The 16,342-nt window shown below is 43.8% G+C and overlaps 1 protein-coding gene across 4 annotated transcripts in view; it reads right to left on the reverse strand.

Annotated features, from left to right (window-relative positions):
• Positions 1-16,342, reverse strand: part of LOC109895605 (glutamate receptor ionotropic, delta-2-like) — a 521,177-nt gene that overhangs the window by 222,088 nt on the left and 282,747 nt on the right. For all 4 annotated transcript variants that reach the window (XR_004210832.1, XM_020489443.2, XM_031830443.1 and 1 more), the window contains one exon: positions 5,015-5,302. Coding sequence is in view for 3 of the 4 variants with exons in the window: in XM_020489443.2 (XP_020345032.2) it covers positions 5,015-5,302 (288 nt within the window). In the remaining variant the exon portion in view is untranslated. The remainder of the gene's footprint in view (positions 1-5,014; positions 5,303-16,342) is intronic.

The following is a 16,342-nucleotide window of genomic DNA, read 5'->3' on the forward strand; positions in this document are numbered from 1 at the left end:
CATCTCAGAGTGAGAGAGAGAGAGAGATCAAACAGTGAGGAAGAAAACTGTGTTGCTAATGTGAGTTCTTCACTACCGTTACATTAACAGTCATGACGGTTGATGTGTGCAGGGTTGATGTTGTCACCCACACCTACATGTATCAGACCACAGTGGAAAACTGCCTGGGGAAACGAACAAACAGACGTGTTGGTATGGGCAAATAGATTGAAAGTGCCTCATAGTCCAATCTGTAAGAAAACACAGGCGTTTTCACAATCAGCATTAGCCTCTCTATTATCGTTAGCATGAAGAGAGGAGATTTGACAGTCTAGGTCACAGCTCTACCTCTGGGTATTCCTCCCTCCATGTTTCCCAAAATTAAAACAAATGCTGGTGAGTAGAGTCCAAGCCCCGCCCCGTAGCAACAAAGGGGCCTATAAGTTGAGACTTCCTGCTGACCTGAGGGGATGCTAGTCTAGGTCTATACACTCTAGCTGTGAGTCAAAGCTAAAAGTATGTGGTTCATCCACTGAACATTGGTGCTGGCTAATTTTATATATATATATATATATGTGTGTGTGTGTGTGTGTGTGTGTGTGTGTGTGTGTGTGTGCGCGTAAAGTGGCATAACATCCTCTCATCCAGATAGTTGAGTACTGTATCAGTCAAAAGTTGACACACCTACTCATTCAAGGGTATTTCTTTATTTTTACTATTTTCTACATTGTAGAATAATAGTGAAGACATCAAAACTATGAAATAACACATATGGAATCATGTAGTAACCAAAAAAGTGTTGAACAAATTAAAATATATTTTATTGTTGAGATTCTTCAAAATAGCCACCCATTGCCTTGATGACAGCTTTGCACACTCTTGACATTCTCTCAACCAGCTTCATGAGGTAGTCACCTGGAATGCATTTCAATTAACAGGTGTGTCTTGTTATAAGATCATTTGTGGAATTTATTTCCTTATGAATATGTTTGAGCCAATCAGTTGTGTTGTGACAAGGTAGGGGTGGTACCAAGAAGATAGCCATATTTGGGCCAATATGGAATCCCCCTTTGCTCAAATAAGCAAAGAGAACTTTAAGACATTACTTTAAGACATGAAGGTCATTCAATCTGGAAAATTTCAAGAACTTTTGAAGTTTATTAAAGTGCAGTCACAAAAACCATCAAGCGCTATGATGAAACTGAATCTCATGAGGACCACCACAAGAAAGGAAGACCCAGAGTTACCTCTGCTGCAGAGGTTAAGTTCATTAGTTACCACCCTCAGAAATGTGCTATTTCATAGTTTAATGTCTTCACTATTAGTCTACGTAGAATATGACAGTTCAAATTCCTAGGCCCATGTTCATAATAGGTCTCAGAGTAAGAATGCTGATCTAGGATCAGTTTTGCCTTTTAGAACATAATAAATAAGATCACATGAACATGAGGTGACCTGATCCTAGATCAGCACTAATACTGATGCTTGATTACATGTGGTCCCTGGACTCTCTGGGTCAGGCCTGTGGTTGTAACACTACATCAATCAATATTCAGCAGACTGTAACAAGATACTGTTTATGTCTCAGCCTCTCACATATTATATTCGGTCCCTATAGCACGTCATTTCCTTAACCATATCCCCCGCACAATACAACAACTTCAAGTGAGTTGTGCATCCATAACAGTAAACCTTGTCTCCCTATTCTAACTATCTTAATCTTTCTTTATCAAGGGAGCTGTTACAATTCATAGCCAATGGTGCCAAACCAAATTCAATTACATTCCTTGATTTATCTGCATTAGCCTTTACTACTCTCATGCCCGCCCCCTATGTGTGTGTCTCAAATCACAAGCGTGTGTGTGTGCTTATGTGTGTGTCTGTGCTATATGCCTTTATGCTGATTGAGTGAGGTGTAGGTCTTGGGCTGCCTCCATCAATCCCAGAGTAGCTGCAGCATCTCTTCTGTGCCTAATGCTTTTACTACGCTTCACAACACACCTGCACTACAAAGAGCTCAAAAACAAACCTGGCTACATCGCACCATAAATCTCTCCCCATCACCTTGGAAGAGAAAGGGCTCCCTGTAAATATGAAAGACTAAGACGAGAAAGTATGGAGACTCACATTTGATGCTCGGATCACAGCCACCTTGAGAATGCGGTTCTGTGTGGCTCAGTTGGTAGAGCATGGTGCTCGCAACTCCAACAGCCTTAGATTCGATTACCGCTGAGGCCACCCGCACGAAAACGTATGCACGCACGGATGTAAGAGTTCTGTTTTACTTTTTTTTTTAAATTTTATAACATGTATTTAACCAGGAAAAGCCCAATGAGACCCAGAGTCTCTTTTTCGAGGGAGAACTGGCCAAGGCGGCAGTAACAATCAATACATGACATAATTAAAACATACAACACAACAACATGATCCAGCCTAAAAAATGTACACTCCTCTGTAAAAAATGTACACTCCTCTGTAACAGTCTCCCATCAATATTCCAATTTCATTCAGTGGCACTAACATATCTAGATGAAGCATGGATAAAAGTGTATGCTAGATGGCATATATTATTATTTTACTACCTTGAGGAGCACGGCTGCTCACCAGGAACTAACCGTTGCCCCCTTCCCAAAGAGTCATATTTACAATCCGACCGTTTGTTTTATGTTATTTTATGTCTTCAATTGTAAGTATGTTGCGATTTTAAATGTTCTGTAAGTATGTTTGCGATTTTAAATGTAATAAGGTAATAAATCGTTTGATTTCAACAGATCGTGTATGTTTAGCATGTTTGTAATGTTCTACAATCCATAGGTTTGGGTTGTCAAAACTGGCACCCTACACATGTCACCAGATGTTTTGATGAACATACTGTTTCTCTTTCGGTATATGTTCTCTGTCAACATTGACTGAGATGCTTACAACAATTATAGGATGGGATGAACTTTAATGTACCGCCGTATACATAATAAACAATATAAAAGAGCAGACACTAGCTATCTTTGATCATTTCAAATAACTTTGGCAATATTATCCAAGTAATAAAGAGAGGGCTAAAAATCCATATATGTTCTGCCTAATATGTTCATTTAAGCACACAGTAGTCGTAGTGGACAAACTCGATCGGGAGTGATACATGTACAGTAGAAGCTCTGACTTTCAAAATCCACAGGAATTCCTGTTTTGGAAAGGGGGCTATAGATTGGTCAAAAGTAGGGCCAATGCTAAACGAATAGGAAGGATCCTTTGAATTCCTACGGTAGTAAAAGAGACTCTGGATACGCACTGCTTTCATCCAGGGGCCATAAGGAGACCAATAGAACTCTGGTCAAAAGTATAGGGAATAGGGTACCATTTGGGTACCATTTTGCAAACTTTGTGATTCCTCTCTGCTTCCCCACCATCAACACCAATGGGCCTACTTAATCGCCTCCGGTGTAGCTATGTTATCTGCACATGGTCTCGGTTCTAGGATCTCGAAGTGTGTCCCACAGCGGCTCCGGCATTCAACTGGGATTTCACCTGCGTGTTCTTAATAAGAAACCATCAGCTTACGTGTCCTCGGAATGAAGAGTTCTCAATACACAAGCAGGGGAACAAGCCAGTGTTGATTTCACCTTTTTCCCCAGATGAGAGTCAGTATCTGCAGCCAGCGTCATAGCCAAATTACAATCCATTTACTGGGAAATGTTCTATATATGCTATCCAACCAGATTAAGTCTTGAGCCCAGTAGGACAGAGGATAATGTTCCTGATTCGATAACCCCTACAGTTACCATCCAATCACCGGGTTCATGCAAATCTGGGAATTGTACCTTTTTGTTTTTTGTCCCACAGATCCCGTTTATTTGGCATGATAATTCAACAAGGAGTTGGCAAAAGAGGAGTAACAGACTGGAACCCAGGCTAGAAGGCTGATAGGAGTGACAGCTATGAGAACTCTTGAATCCCCCTGCATACAGACACACTGAACTCCCCCAGTTTTCAGTCTTCCGACTGCACCACTAGACCTGAAAATAGAGGAGGGTGGGCAACCCAATTCAATTTACACATACACACTCTATTGTCCTCAAAGCCGTTTTTCAGAAGACAAAGCGATGTATGAGAGAACACTGTTACATCTCAAAGAGCTCGGGCTTAGAGACTGGTATGGTTAATACCTGGCAGGCCCATCTTCTGATTCGCTGGTCAGAACCATGTTGGGGCTTAAGGATGGTGAGTGGGCTTGGCAGCCGCAGAGCTTCATTATAGCACTACACTACACCACAGTGCAACTGGCAGTGAGACCCAAAATGCCTCCATTGGCTGGTCTGCTGGGAGCCACACTTATTTAGCCATCCCTGATACTTTTAACATGCTGCAGTGAATTATGGGACATGGGATCCATAGGGACAAACACGGGGAGTGGAGACAATGCCAGACACAGGACAGACTCACACACACCCATACACATCCAGTGATGAACATAATCTCTGTCTGCCTGACCCTTTCTCTCATGCACAAATACATACAAAGGCTCTCTCTCTTTCTCTCACATACATACAGTACACAAACAATTCAGTATAATGAAGGTTGATGGAGATGGTGGGAAACATGTCCATGCATTACCTATGGGCCTCCTGAATGCAGGGTTGCAGAGTTCAGGCCTCTATCCATTAGCTTGCTAATGTCTGCCATGCTGCGAGTCTACCAGATCTCCAACCCATATCTTCATACATCATTGAATGCCTCCCTATGGGCATCAACTACAGTACCCCCCCCCCCATTCCCCACTCCGTACTCTCTGAACACCACTTCCCATCATACCTGGGTTCACATACTATTCAAAATATTTTACATCTTTGAACGTTCGCTTTAGCCTGCCAGGAGTGCCAAGTGGTCGTGGTTTTCACTTTTGGGACCGTTCTATTGGTTTCTTTGCAAAAGGCGAATTCCTTAAAGCCCAGATCTAGTATTTGATATGATTTCAAACAGTATTTGAACCCAAGTCTGCTTCACCCCACTTCCCCTAACACGGCCGCCCATGAGGACTTACCGTATTCCTGGTCGTAGAAGATGATGAACTTCTGCCAGCTGTACTCGCTGACCACTTGGAGGATGACGTCATTGAGGTAGACGGGCGGGCGCACGAAGAGGGTGTAGTCATCCTGGCGGGTGCGGGTGGTGATGAGGGGGCAGCTGGAGCGAGGGGTCCCGGCAGTGGCACGCTGGATGAAGAGGTGCGGGATGTGCATCGCGTCCGCCAGAGACTGAAGGGAGCCCGCCGACATACAGCCGATAGAGCTGACGAGCGCCAGGATCCCCCTGTTCATCAACTCACAGGCTGCACAGAGGGTGAGCGAAGGAGGGGGGGGCAGGGAGGGAGGGAAAGGGAGAAGGGGATAGAGAGAGAGAGAAAAATAGTTATTTAAAGTTTTCAAACTGAGTAAAAGAGGACATACAGTAATGACATACATTAACATTCTGGGTAAGGAAAGTTCATACGTGTATTACGGTGTAATAAAGTTGTTGTAATATGGTTGTTGGCTATAATCAGGAGCCAGTAGCAAAAGCAAGGGCTCATGCAATTGCTATCATAAGTATTCAAGTGGGATTGAAATATATCTAATTGGGATGTTTTTTCTCATTGAGCTACACAAAGTGAAAATTGAAAAGAACATTTGAGTTTTAATAAATAGATTTTTACAAATGTATACAATTAAATAACGCATATATAGTTGTTGCATAAGTATTCATCCCCTTTGCTGAGGCGAGCATACATTTGTTCAGGATTCAAATTTGGCATAACAAATGAAATAATAAGCTACATGGACTTTCCATGTGAATTAATAGGGGTTGACCTGATTTTTGAATGACTACACACACACACACATACACACATACAGGTCCCTCAGTCAAGTATTGAATTTCAAGCACAGATGCAACTTTCAAAAGACCAGGGAGCTTTTTGAAAGTCTTATAAAGAAGGGCAGTGATTTGTAAATGTGTAACAATAACAAAATGTACACATTGAATATCTCTTTAAGCATAGTACAGTTAATAAATGTGCTGTGGATGATGTGTTAAACCACCCAGACGCATCAAAGATACAGTCGTCCTTCTGAACAGAGCTGCAGGACAGGAAGGAAACTGCTCAGGGAGGCCATTTGGGATTTTAAAACAGCTACAAAGTTCAATGGCAATGATGGGAGAAACTGAGGATGGCTCAATAACATTGTTTGCAGCAAGGCATTAAAGTAATACTGAAAGAAAAAAAACATGGCAAAGGAAGAAAATTGAAACTACAACCAAAGCCTTTTGTGGCAAATCCATCATATAGTAGCTGCCTGCTTATTTTCAAGCATGGTGGTGGCTGCAACATGTTATATGCGTGACATCTGCAAAGACTGGGGACTGGAGTGTTTCAGGAGAAAAATAAACGGGATAGAGCTAAACACAGGCAAAATCCTAGATGAAAACCTGCTTCAGTCTGTTTTACACCAGACCCTGGGAGAGGGTTTCACCTTTCAGCAGGACAGTAAGCTACACCACAGGGCCAAATCTACACTGGAGTTGCTTACCAAGAAGACAGTGAATTTTTACTGAGTTACAAGTTACAGTTTTGCATTAAATCTGCTTCAAAATCGCTGTCTAGCCATGCTCCCCAACACATTGACAGTGCAAGAAGAATTGACAATAGTAATGGGTAAATATTGTGCAATCCAGGTGTACAAAGCTCTTAGAGACTTACACAAGAAGACTCAACAGACAAACAAAGCTGTAATCAAATCAAATTTTATTTGTCGCATGCTCCGAATACAATAGGGTTTAGCCCTTAACCAACAATGCAGTTCAAGAAAGAGTTCATTAAATATTTACTAAATGAACTAAAGTAAAAATAGTAAAATAAAAAGTAACAATAAAATAACGTGGCTATATACAGGGCTACCCGTACCGAGTCAATGTGCGGGGGTACAGGTTAGTCAAGTTATTTTGTGCATATAGGTATGGATAAAGTGACGATGCATCGATGATAAACACCCACCTGCTGTAGCAGCAGTGTAAAAACTGAAAAAGGGAGGGGGGGGCGTGTCAATGTAAATATTCTGGGTGGCCGTTTGATTAATTGTTCCTAGACTTGGTGCTCCGGTACCGCTTGCCATGCGGTAGCAGAGAGAACAGTCTATGACTTGGGTGACTGGAATCTTTTAGAATTTTTTGGGGCCCTCCTCTGACACCGCCTAGTATATAGGTCCTGGATGGTAGGAAGCTTGGCCCCAGTGACGTACTGGTCCGTACACACCACCCTCTGTAGCGCCTTACGGTCAGATGCCGAGCAGTTGCCATACCAGGTGGTGAAGCAACCGGTCAGGATGATCATGATGGTGTAGCTGTAGAACTTTTTGAGGATCTGGGGACCCATGCCAAATCTTATAAAATCTCCTGGAGGGGGAAAAGGTTTTGTCGTGCCCTCTTCACGACTGCCTTGGTGTGTTTGGACCATAATAGTTTTTGATGATGTGGACACCAAGGAACTTGAAACTCTCGACCTGCTCCAATAAAGCCCTGTTGATGTTAATGCGGTTCTGTTTGGCCCGCCTTTTCCTGTAGTCCACGATCAGCTCCTTTGTCTGCTCACATTTAGGGAGAGGTTGTTGTCCTGGCACCACACTGCCAGATCTCTGACCTCCTTCCTATAGGCTGTCTCATCGTTGTCGGTGAACAGGCCTACCACTGTTGTATCATCAGCAAACTTAATGATGGAGTTGGAGTCGTGTTTGGCCATGCAGTAATGGGTGAACAGGGAGTACAGGAGGGGACTAAGCACGCACCCCTGAGGGGCCCTAGTGTTGAGGATTAGTGTGGCAGACATGTTGTTGCCTATCCTTACCACCTGGGGGAGGTCCTTCAGGAAGTCCAGGACCCAGTTGCAGAAGGAACTGTTTAGTCCCATGGTCCGCTGAGCTGTAGTCAATGAACAGCATTCTCACATAGGTGTTCCTTTTATCCAGGTGGGAAAGGGCAGTGTGGAGTGAGATTGAGATTGCGTAATCTGTGGATCTGTTGAGGCGGTATGCGAATTGGCTCTAGGGTTTCTAGGATAATGGTGTTGATGTGAGCCATGACCAGCCTTTCAAATGACTTCACGGCTACCGACGTGAGTGCTACAGGCTGGTAATGATTTAGGCAGGTTACCTTTGCTTCTTTGGGCACAGGGACTATGGCGGTCTGCTTGAAGCATGTAGGTATTACAGACTTCAGGGATAGGTTGAAAATGTCAGTGAAGACACTTGCCAGTTGGTCCGCGCATGCTTTGAGTACACGGTCTGGTAATCCATCTGGCCCTGCGGCTTTGTGAATGTTGACCTGTTTAAGGTTTTGCTCACACCGAGAGCGTGATCACACAGTCGTCCGGAAAAGCTGGTGCTCTCATGCATGCTTCAGTGTTGCTTGCCTCGAAGCGAGCATAAAAGGCATTTAGCTCGTCTGGTAGGCTTGCGTTACTGTGCAGATTGCACATGGGTTTTCCTTTGTAGTCTGTAATGGTTTTCAAGACCTGCCACAACCAACGAGCGTCAGAGTCGGTGAAGTAGGATTCAATCTTAGATGCTTTTCCTGTTTGATTGTTCATTTGAGGGTGTAGAGGGATTTCTTGTAAGTGTCCAGATTAATGTCCCGCTCTTTGAAAGCGACAGCTCTAGCCTTTAGCTCGGTGAGGATGTTCCCTGTAATTCATGGCTTCTGGTTGGGATATGTACGTACGGTCACTGTGGGGATGACGTTGTTGATGAACTTACGGATGAAGCTGGTGACTGAGGTGGTATACGCCTCAATGCTCAAAGTTTTTTCCCTCTGGTTGCACATGTGACGTGCTGGTAGAAATTTGGTAAAATGGATTTAAGTTTGCCTGCATTAAAGTCCATGGCCGCTAGGAGCGCCACTTCTGGATCAGCATTTTCTTGTTTGCTTATGGCCTTATACAGCTCGTTGAGTGCGGTCTTAGTGCCAGCATCGGTTTGTGGTGGTAAATAGACAGCTGAGAATAATATAAATGAGAACTCTCTTGGTAGATGGTGTGGTCTACAGCTTATCATGAGGTACTCTACCTCAGGGGAGCAATACCTTGAGACTTCTTTAATATTAGAAATCGTGCACCAGCGGTTATTTACAAATAGACACACACGCCCGCCCCTCGTCTTACCAGACGTAGCTTCTCTGTCCTGCCGATGCGCGGAATACCCAGCTAGCTCTATAGTGTCCGTGTCGTCGTTCAGCCACAAATCGGTGAAACATAAGATGCTAAAGTTTTTAATGTCCCATTGGTAGGATATTCTTAATCGTAGATCACACATTTTATTTTCCTGTGATTGCACGTTGGCCAATAGTACAGATGATAGTGGAAGTTTACTTACTCGCCTACAAATTGTCAGAAGGCTCTTCATGCTAATGATCGGGGTTTGAGCCTGGTCTCGAGAAAGCAGTATATCCTTCGCATCGGGCTTGTTAAATAATACATCTTCATCCAGTTCGAGGTTAGTAATTGCTGTTCTGATGTCCAGATGCTCTTTTCGATCATAGGAGACGGTAGCAGCAACATTATGTACAAAATAAGTTAAAACATGCGTTTTGTGGGGGGGGGGTGAATATTGATCTAATCAAGGTATATTCGTGTAATATTTTTCATTTTTCATTCATCTTTCACTTTGGCATTACAGAGTATTTTAAGTAATTTACCAAAAATTACAATGAAATCCATTTGAATTCCACGTTGTAACAATAAATTGTGAAGAAATCTAAGGGGGTCAATACTTATGATAGGCACTGTATTTACTGTATGTCTTCTTTAATCATTTTAATTACCATATTGAAACCGTGTGAATAATCATTCCTTCCACTTCATTTAGAGATTACTTCAAAAGCAATATTTTTAGACTGTGTGAATACTGTGGCAATGACATACAACCAGGCAATTAATTACTATAACACCGACTAGCACAACCGGAGTACCTACGTACGATGTTGGTACAGTATGTATGCACATACCCACAGAGACACACAAACACAAATGGGCACGTCGGACACACACACATACAATCAAACATCCACCCACCCAAAAAACCACACAATGAAAAACACCCACTCCCACACCGACACCCACCTGTTCACACACATGATCGAACATAGACACATAATCAAGCATACCAGTGTCTAAGGGCATCATCAGAGCCCCCTCTCATCGCAAAGGAAGACAACCACGTGGTGTGCATACTTGGCTGGATCAGGCTATTTTAAAAGCAGACCCCTGGGGCTGTGTACCCTGGCCAACAACCCCCCACCCCCTTCACCCACTCCCTGCCTGTCTGCCCCCTCGTGCCTTGCACTGGCTCACACTGCTGGATTTCTTGTCACAAAGTTGGGAAGGTGAAACATGGAGTGGCAAGCAGAGCTGTGATGCAGAGTCATTTGCCAGAGTAATGTAAGTGTCAAGTAAGGGCGTGTTGGAATAGAGGAGGCAGGAACAATGCTGCTGAGAAAGGCATAATGAAAACAGGAGTAAGGAGAAGAGAGAGAGAGAGAGAGAGAGAGAGAAAGAGAGAAAGAAAGAACAAAATCTCCAAACAGCAGCTCTGCCAATGGGAGAGCAGTGGTGCCACAAGAGTTTACTGGGCTCTTCAATATCATCACTAGCACTACAACACACACACACCAGATATGAACACACACATCTCCCTCTCTCTACTCCTGTCACTCTCTTTCTCTCTCTAGTTCCCTCTCTAATTCTCTCTCTACTCCTGTCTCTCTCTCTCAGTTCCCTCTCTTCCTCTCCCTCTAATTCTCTCTCTATTCCTGTCTCTCTCTCTAGTTCCCTCTCTTCCTCTCTTTCTAGTTCCATCTCTCTCTCTAGTTCCCTCTCTTCCTCTCTCTCCAATTCTCTCTCTACTCCTGTCTCTCTCTCTAGTTCCCTCTTCCTTTCTCTCTAATTCTCTCTCTACTCCTGTCTCTCTCTAATTCCCTCTCTTGCTCGCTCTCTAATTCTCTCTCTACTCCTTTCTCTCTCTCTAGTTCCCTTTCTTCCTCTCTCTAATTCTCTCTCTACTCCTGTCTCTCTCTCTAGTTCACTCTCTTCCTTTCTCTCTAATTCTCTCTCTACTCCTGTCTCTCTCTCTCTCTAGTTCCCTCTCTTCCTCTCTCTCAATTAGCTCTCTACTTCTGTCTCTCTCTCTTTAGTTCCCTCTCTTCCTCTCTCTCAATTATCTCTCTATTCCTGTCTCTCTCTAGTTCCCTCTCTACCTCTCTCTAGTTCCCTCTCGTCCTCTCTCTCTAGTTCCCTCTCTTCCTCTCTCTCTAGTTCCATCTCTCTCTCTAGTTCCCTCTCTTCCTCTCTCTCAATTATCTCTCTATTCCTGTCTCTCTCTAGTTCCCTCTCTACCTCTCTCTAGTTCCCTCTCGTCCTCTCTCTCTAGTTCACTCTCTTCCTCTCTCTCAATTCTCTCTCTACTCCTGTCTCTCTCTCTAGTTCCCTCTCGTCCTCTCTCTCTAGTTCACTCTCTTCCTCTCTCTCAATTCTCTCTCTACTCCTGTCTCTCTCTCTCTAGTTCCCTCTCTTCCTTTCTCTCTATCTGAGGTGGTCAAAACATATATATTATTATTAATAAACTTAAGTTGAAGGCTGCACTTTATAAATTCAGCTTTTGAATAATGAATCAATCTTGCAATATATAATTATATATCAAACAGACTATGTGGCTTTTTCGTTACTAAATTAGTAATGACATCAATGGCACATCAATTTCTAATTTAAAGGGGCAATCTGGAGAACATCCGTTTTTTTTTATTTTTTTTATAAATTATATAATGGCTAGAAAATTACCATTAATGCTTTAAAGAGTATGTCTTTAATGAATAAAACACAGTCTAGTTTTAAGCTGAATAAGCCTGGCTAACCGAGTTAGCTAACAAGATTCCATTCAACGTGTAGGATGGTCATGCAACTGCCCTCGTTTAGCATCATGATGACTTTGGCGGCGGATTCTTATGGTTAGCCAGGCTAATTCACAAATATTAAGGCACTTTGGAGAATTACACTGAACGAAAATATTAACGCAACATGTAAAGTGTTTGTCCCATGTTTCATGAGATGAAATAAAAGATCCCAGAAATGTTCCACACACACAAAAAGCTTATTTCTCTCAAATGTTGTGTAGTTTTACATCCCTATTAGTGGGCATTTCTCCTTTACCAAGATAATAATGTTGTGTAGTTTACATCCCTATTAGTGGGCATTTCTCCTTTACCAAGATAATAATGTTGTGTAGTTTACATCCTTATTAGTGGGCATTTCTCCTTTACCAAGATAATAATCTTGTGTAGTTTACATCCCTATTAGTCGGCATTTCTCCTTTACCAAGATAATAATGTTGTGTAGTTTACATCCCTATTAGTGGGCATTTCTCCTTTACCAAGATAATAATGTTGTGTAGTTTACATCCTTATTAGTGGGCATTTCTCCTTTACCAAGAAAATAATGTTGTGTAGTTTACATCCCTATTAGTGGGCATTTCTCCTTTACCACAGATGTCTCAAATTTTGAGGGATTGTGCAATTGGCATGGGGATATCTAGTCAGTTGTACAACAGAATGCATTCAGCTGAAATGTGTCTTCCGCATTTAACCCAACCCCTCTGAATAAGAGAGGTGCGGGGGGGGAGGGGGGGGGGGGCTGCCATAATCAACATCCACATCTTCAGGGCCTGGGGAACAGTGGGTTAACTGCCTTGCTCAGGGGCAGAGCGACAGAGTTTTACCTTGTCAGCTCTCCAGCAATATTTTGGTTACTGGCCGAAAGCTCTAACCACCAGGCTACTTGCATGAATGTCCACAAGAGCTGTCCATCATGATGATGTGGCAAGTAACACTTTGCTTCTTGAAAGTCCAATGTCTTAAAAACTTGACTGCTGACACGCAAAACATTTTTGGACTGTACCAACAGTGGACTACTGACAAAATACCAAAATATAGTTTTTGAGTGGATTTTTTTCTTTAACCGTAGCTTGGCGCAACCACTTCATTGCATATTGTATTGTATTTACGTGTATTATTTATTTGTAAAACATCACATACATTGCAAACTTCATATGATATCATATGAAGTGCAAAATGAGGCACATTTCACAGGAAACGGATGCCGTAGTTCACAATTGGATGACGTAGAACACAAAAAAACGGGGGCCACGTTTTGGTTCGTAAGCACCACTTTCAAAACTACTGGCTGGAATGATACAAAAGTTTGAGAGTGCATCTTTATGGTTGCAATGCACAACACACAACCACTTTAGATCGTGACTCCATAGTTCAGTTGAGTCCCAGGAGTATCATTGCCTGTTACAGTTGTTTTTATTGCTTTGGTACTATAACAGTATGTGGAAACAGTTTCACAACTCTTAGTACAAAACTCAAAACAGATCAAAAAAGGCAGTTTTTTTCCTAAACTGTAAGCACAGTAACTTTTTCACCAAACCTAATTCCTAAAACAGTGTTTTATCTAGAAATACCTTTCATATAAAATAATGTCCTTTCACAATGCAACGCTCACAATACTTTTCACAAGAATATCTTCTCATTTGTTTGACCATCACTTAATCCAACTGCGCTTAATGGTTAGTCACTTAACTGTTTTGTAAACCTATAGATTTTAAACTGGTTTGTCTACTATACGTGGATTTTGAGACATAATGCCTACTCGTTATTGCTTATTGACTTCACCACAATTGGGGTATGTGAACACTTGCAATTTCTTTCAGCATGATGCAGGATAGACAGCAAGGGAGAGGAAGAAATCAGTGCTTGTGGACAAGGGGCCCATCAGAGAGTTGGGTATGGGCTCCATCAAAGAGGTCAGAGAGCAGGGCATGGGCTCCATCAAAGAGGTCAGAGAGGTGGGCATGGGCCCCATCAAAGAAGTCAGAGAGCAGGGCATGGGCCCCATCAAAGAGGTCAGAGAGGTGGGCATGGGCCCCATCAAAGAGGTTAAAGAGGTGGGCATGGGCTCCATCAAAGAGGTCAGAGAGGTGGGCATGGGCCCCATCAAAGAGGTTAAAGAGGTGGGCATGGGCTCCATCAAAGAGGTCAGAGAGGTGGGCATGGGCCCCATAAAAGAGGTTAAAGAGGTGGGCATGGGCCCCATCAAAGAGTTCAGAGAGGTGGGGATGGGCCCCATCAAAGAGAGGTTAAAGAGGTGGGCATGGGCCCCATCAAAGAGGTCAGAGAGGTGGGCAATGGGCCCCATCAAAGAGGTTAAAGAGGTGGGCATGGGCTCCATCAAAGAGGTCAGAGAGGTGGGCATGGGCCCCATCAAAGAGGTCAGAGAGGTGGGCATGGGCCCCATCAAAGAGGTCAGAGAGGTGGGCATGGGCCCCATCAAAGAGGTCAGAGAGGTGGGGATGTGCCCCCTCAAAGACATCAAAGAGCAGGGCATGGGCCCCATCAAAGAGGTCAGAGAGGTGGGCATGGGACCCATCAAAGAGGTCAGAGAGGTGGGGATGGGCCCCCTCAAAGACATCAAAGAGCAGGGCATGGGCCCCATCAAAGAGGTCAGAGAGGTGGGCATGGGCCCCATCAAAGAGGTTAAAGAGTAGGGCATGGGCCCCATCAAAGAGGTTAAAGAGTAGGACATGGGCCCCATCAAAGAGGTCAGAGACGTGGGCATGGGCCCCATCAAAGAGGTTAAAGAGTAGGGCATGGGCCCCATCAAAGAGGTCAGAGAGGTGGGCATGGGCCCCATCAAAGAGGTTAAAGAGTAGGGCATGGGCCCCATCAAAGAGGTTAAAGAGTAGGGCATGGGCCCCATCATAGAGGTTAAAGAGTAGGGCATGGGCCCCATCAAAGAGTACAGAGAGGTGGGCATGGGCCCCATCAAAGAGGTCACAGAGGTGGGAATGCAACATGTCAAAGAGGTCAAACAGGTGGGCATGGGCCCTGTCAAAGAGGTTAAAGAGGTGGGCATGGGCCCTGTCAAAGAGGTTAAAGAGGTGGGCATGGGCCCTGTCAAAGAGGTTAAAGAGGTGGGCATGGGCCCTGTCAAAGAGGTTAAAGAGGTGGGCATGGGCCCTGTCAAAGAGGTTAAAGAGGTGGGCATGGGTACGTCAAAGAGGTTAAAGAGGTGGAAATGCAACATGTCAAAGAGGTTAAAGAGGTGGAAATGCAACATGTCAAAGAGGTTAAAGAGGTGGGCATGGGCCCTGTCAAAGAGGTTAAAGAGGTGGAAATGCAACATGTCAAAGAGGTTAAAGAGGTGGGCATGGGCCCTGTCAAAGAGGTTAAAGAGGTGGGCATGGGCCCTGTCAAAGAGGTTAAAGAGGTGGGCATGGGTACGTCAAAGAGGTGGACACCAGAGAGAGGGAGGCAGATGGCAGGGAACTGTTGTGTCTCAGCGTCGTTGACCATGTGGAAAACAGAGGCCTTACCTTGGCAGAGGCTGCCAGATTAGTTCACCCCAGTTTGAAAACATCAACTGTCAATTCGATCAGAGAACGTTTCACCAAGAAAAACGGTAAGTCTGTAGGACATGGACTATGCTTTACTATTACAGAAAATGACATATGATTGTCATGCATGTAAATTCACAAAACATGTTACAGGATTCTTACAGTATACTCTGTTCTACCCTCTGAATTGACAAAGAAAAACATGGTGGTGGCCATGTCCGTGTAATGACCGACCAGCAGGAGTGGGCAGTGGTGGAAATGGTGACATATACACCTGTCCGAAATAAAGCAGGCCATTGAGGAGAGCGATTACACCTTTGCCAATGTGGCATCCATCAGCCTAGCAACAAGGTATTTATGAAACACATTTTGAGAGAAACAACGACCGGCTGAAACAACGACCGGGTGAAACTACTCCGGGACGAGTATGTTCAGGTACAGCACTATATACTGTATTACTGTTACTATTTGATGCACATGCTACTTCACAATATCATATTGGAACTATACCGTAAAAATAACTAACCACGTTTTATTTTTAGAGGGGGATGGTTCTTGATGCTGCTGTGAACCATCACAAGGATATCATTGCTGATGAAGCAGGCCAGGCAACCGTCCTAGTGCCTGAAGAAGGTATGGTAGGACATAGGCCATCACTTGGACACCTCATTGTGTTTCTCAATGAAATTGAGCAGGCCTGTCAAGGTGAAGGGGTCACCTATGTCATTGTGTGGGACAATGTCAGGTTCCACCATGCAGAGGTGGTTCAGAAATGGTTTCGGGCCCATTCTCGATTCGTGAACCTATCTATACCTGCCCCCATACTCTCAACTCTTCCTTCAACCCTATTGAGGAATTTTTTTAAGCATAAAGGTGGAAGATGTACAATCGCCATCCCC

This window comes from Oncorhynchus kisutch, linkage group LG8 (genome assembly GCF_002021735.2).
Source record: "Oncorhynchus kisutch isolate 150728-3 linkage group LG8, Okis_V2, whole genome shotgun sequence".
NCBI lineage: Eukaryota > Metazoa > Chordata > Actinopteri > Salmoniformes > Salmonidae > Oncorhynchus > Oncorhynchus kisutch.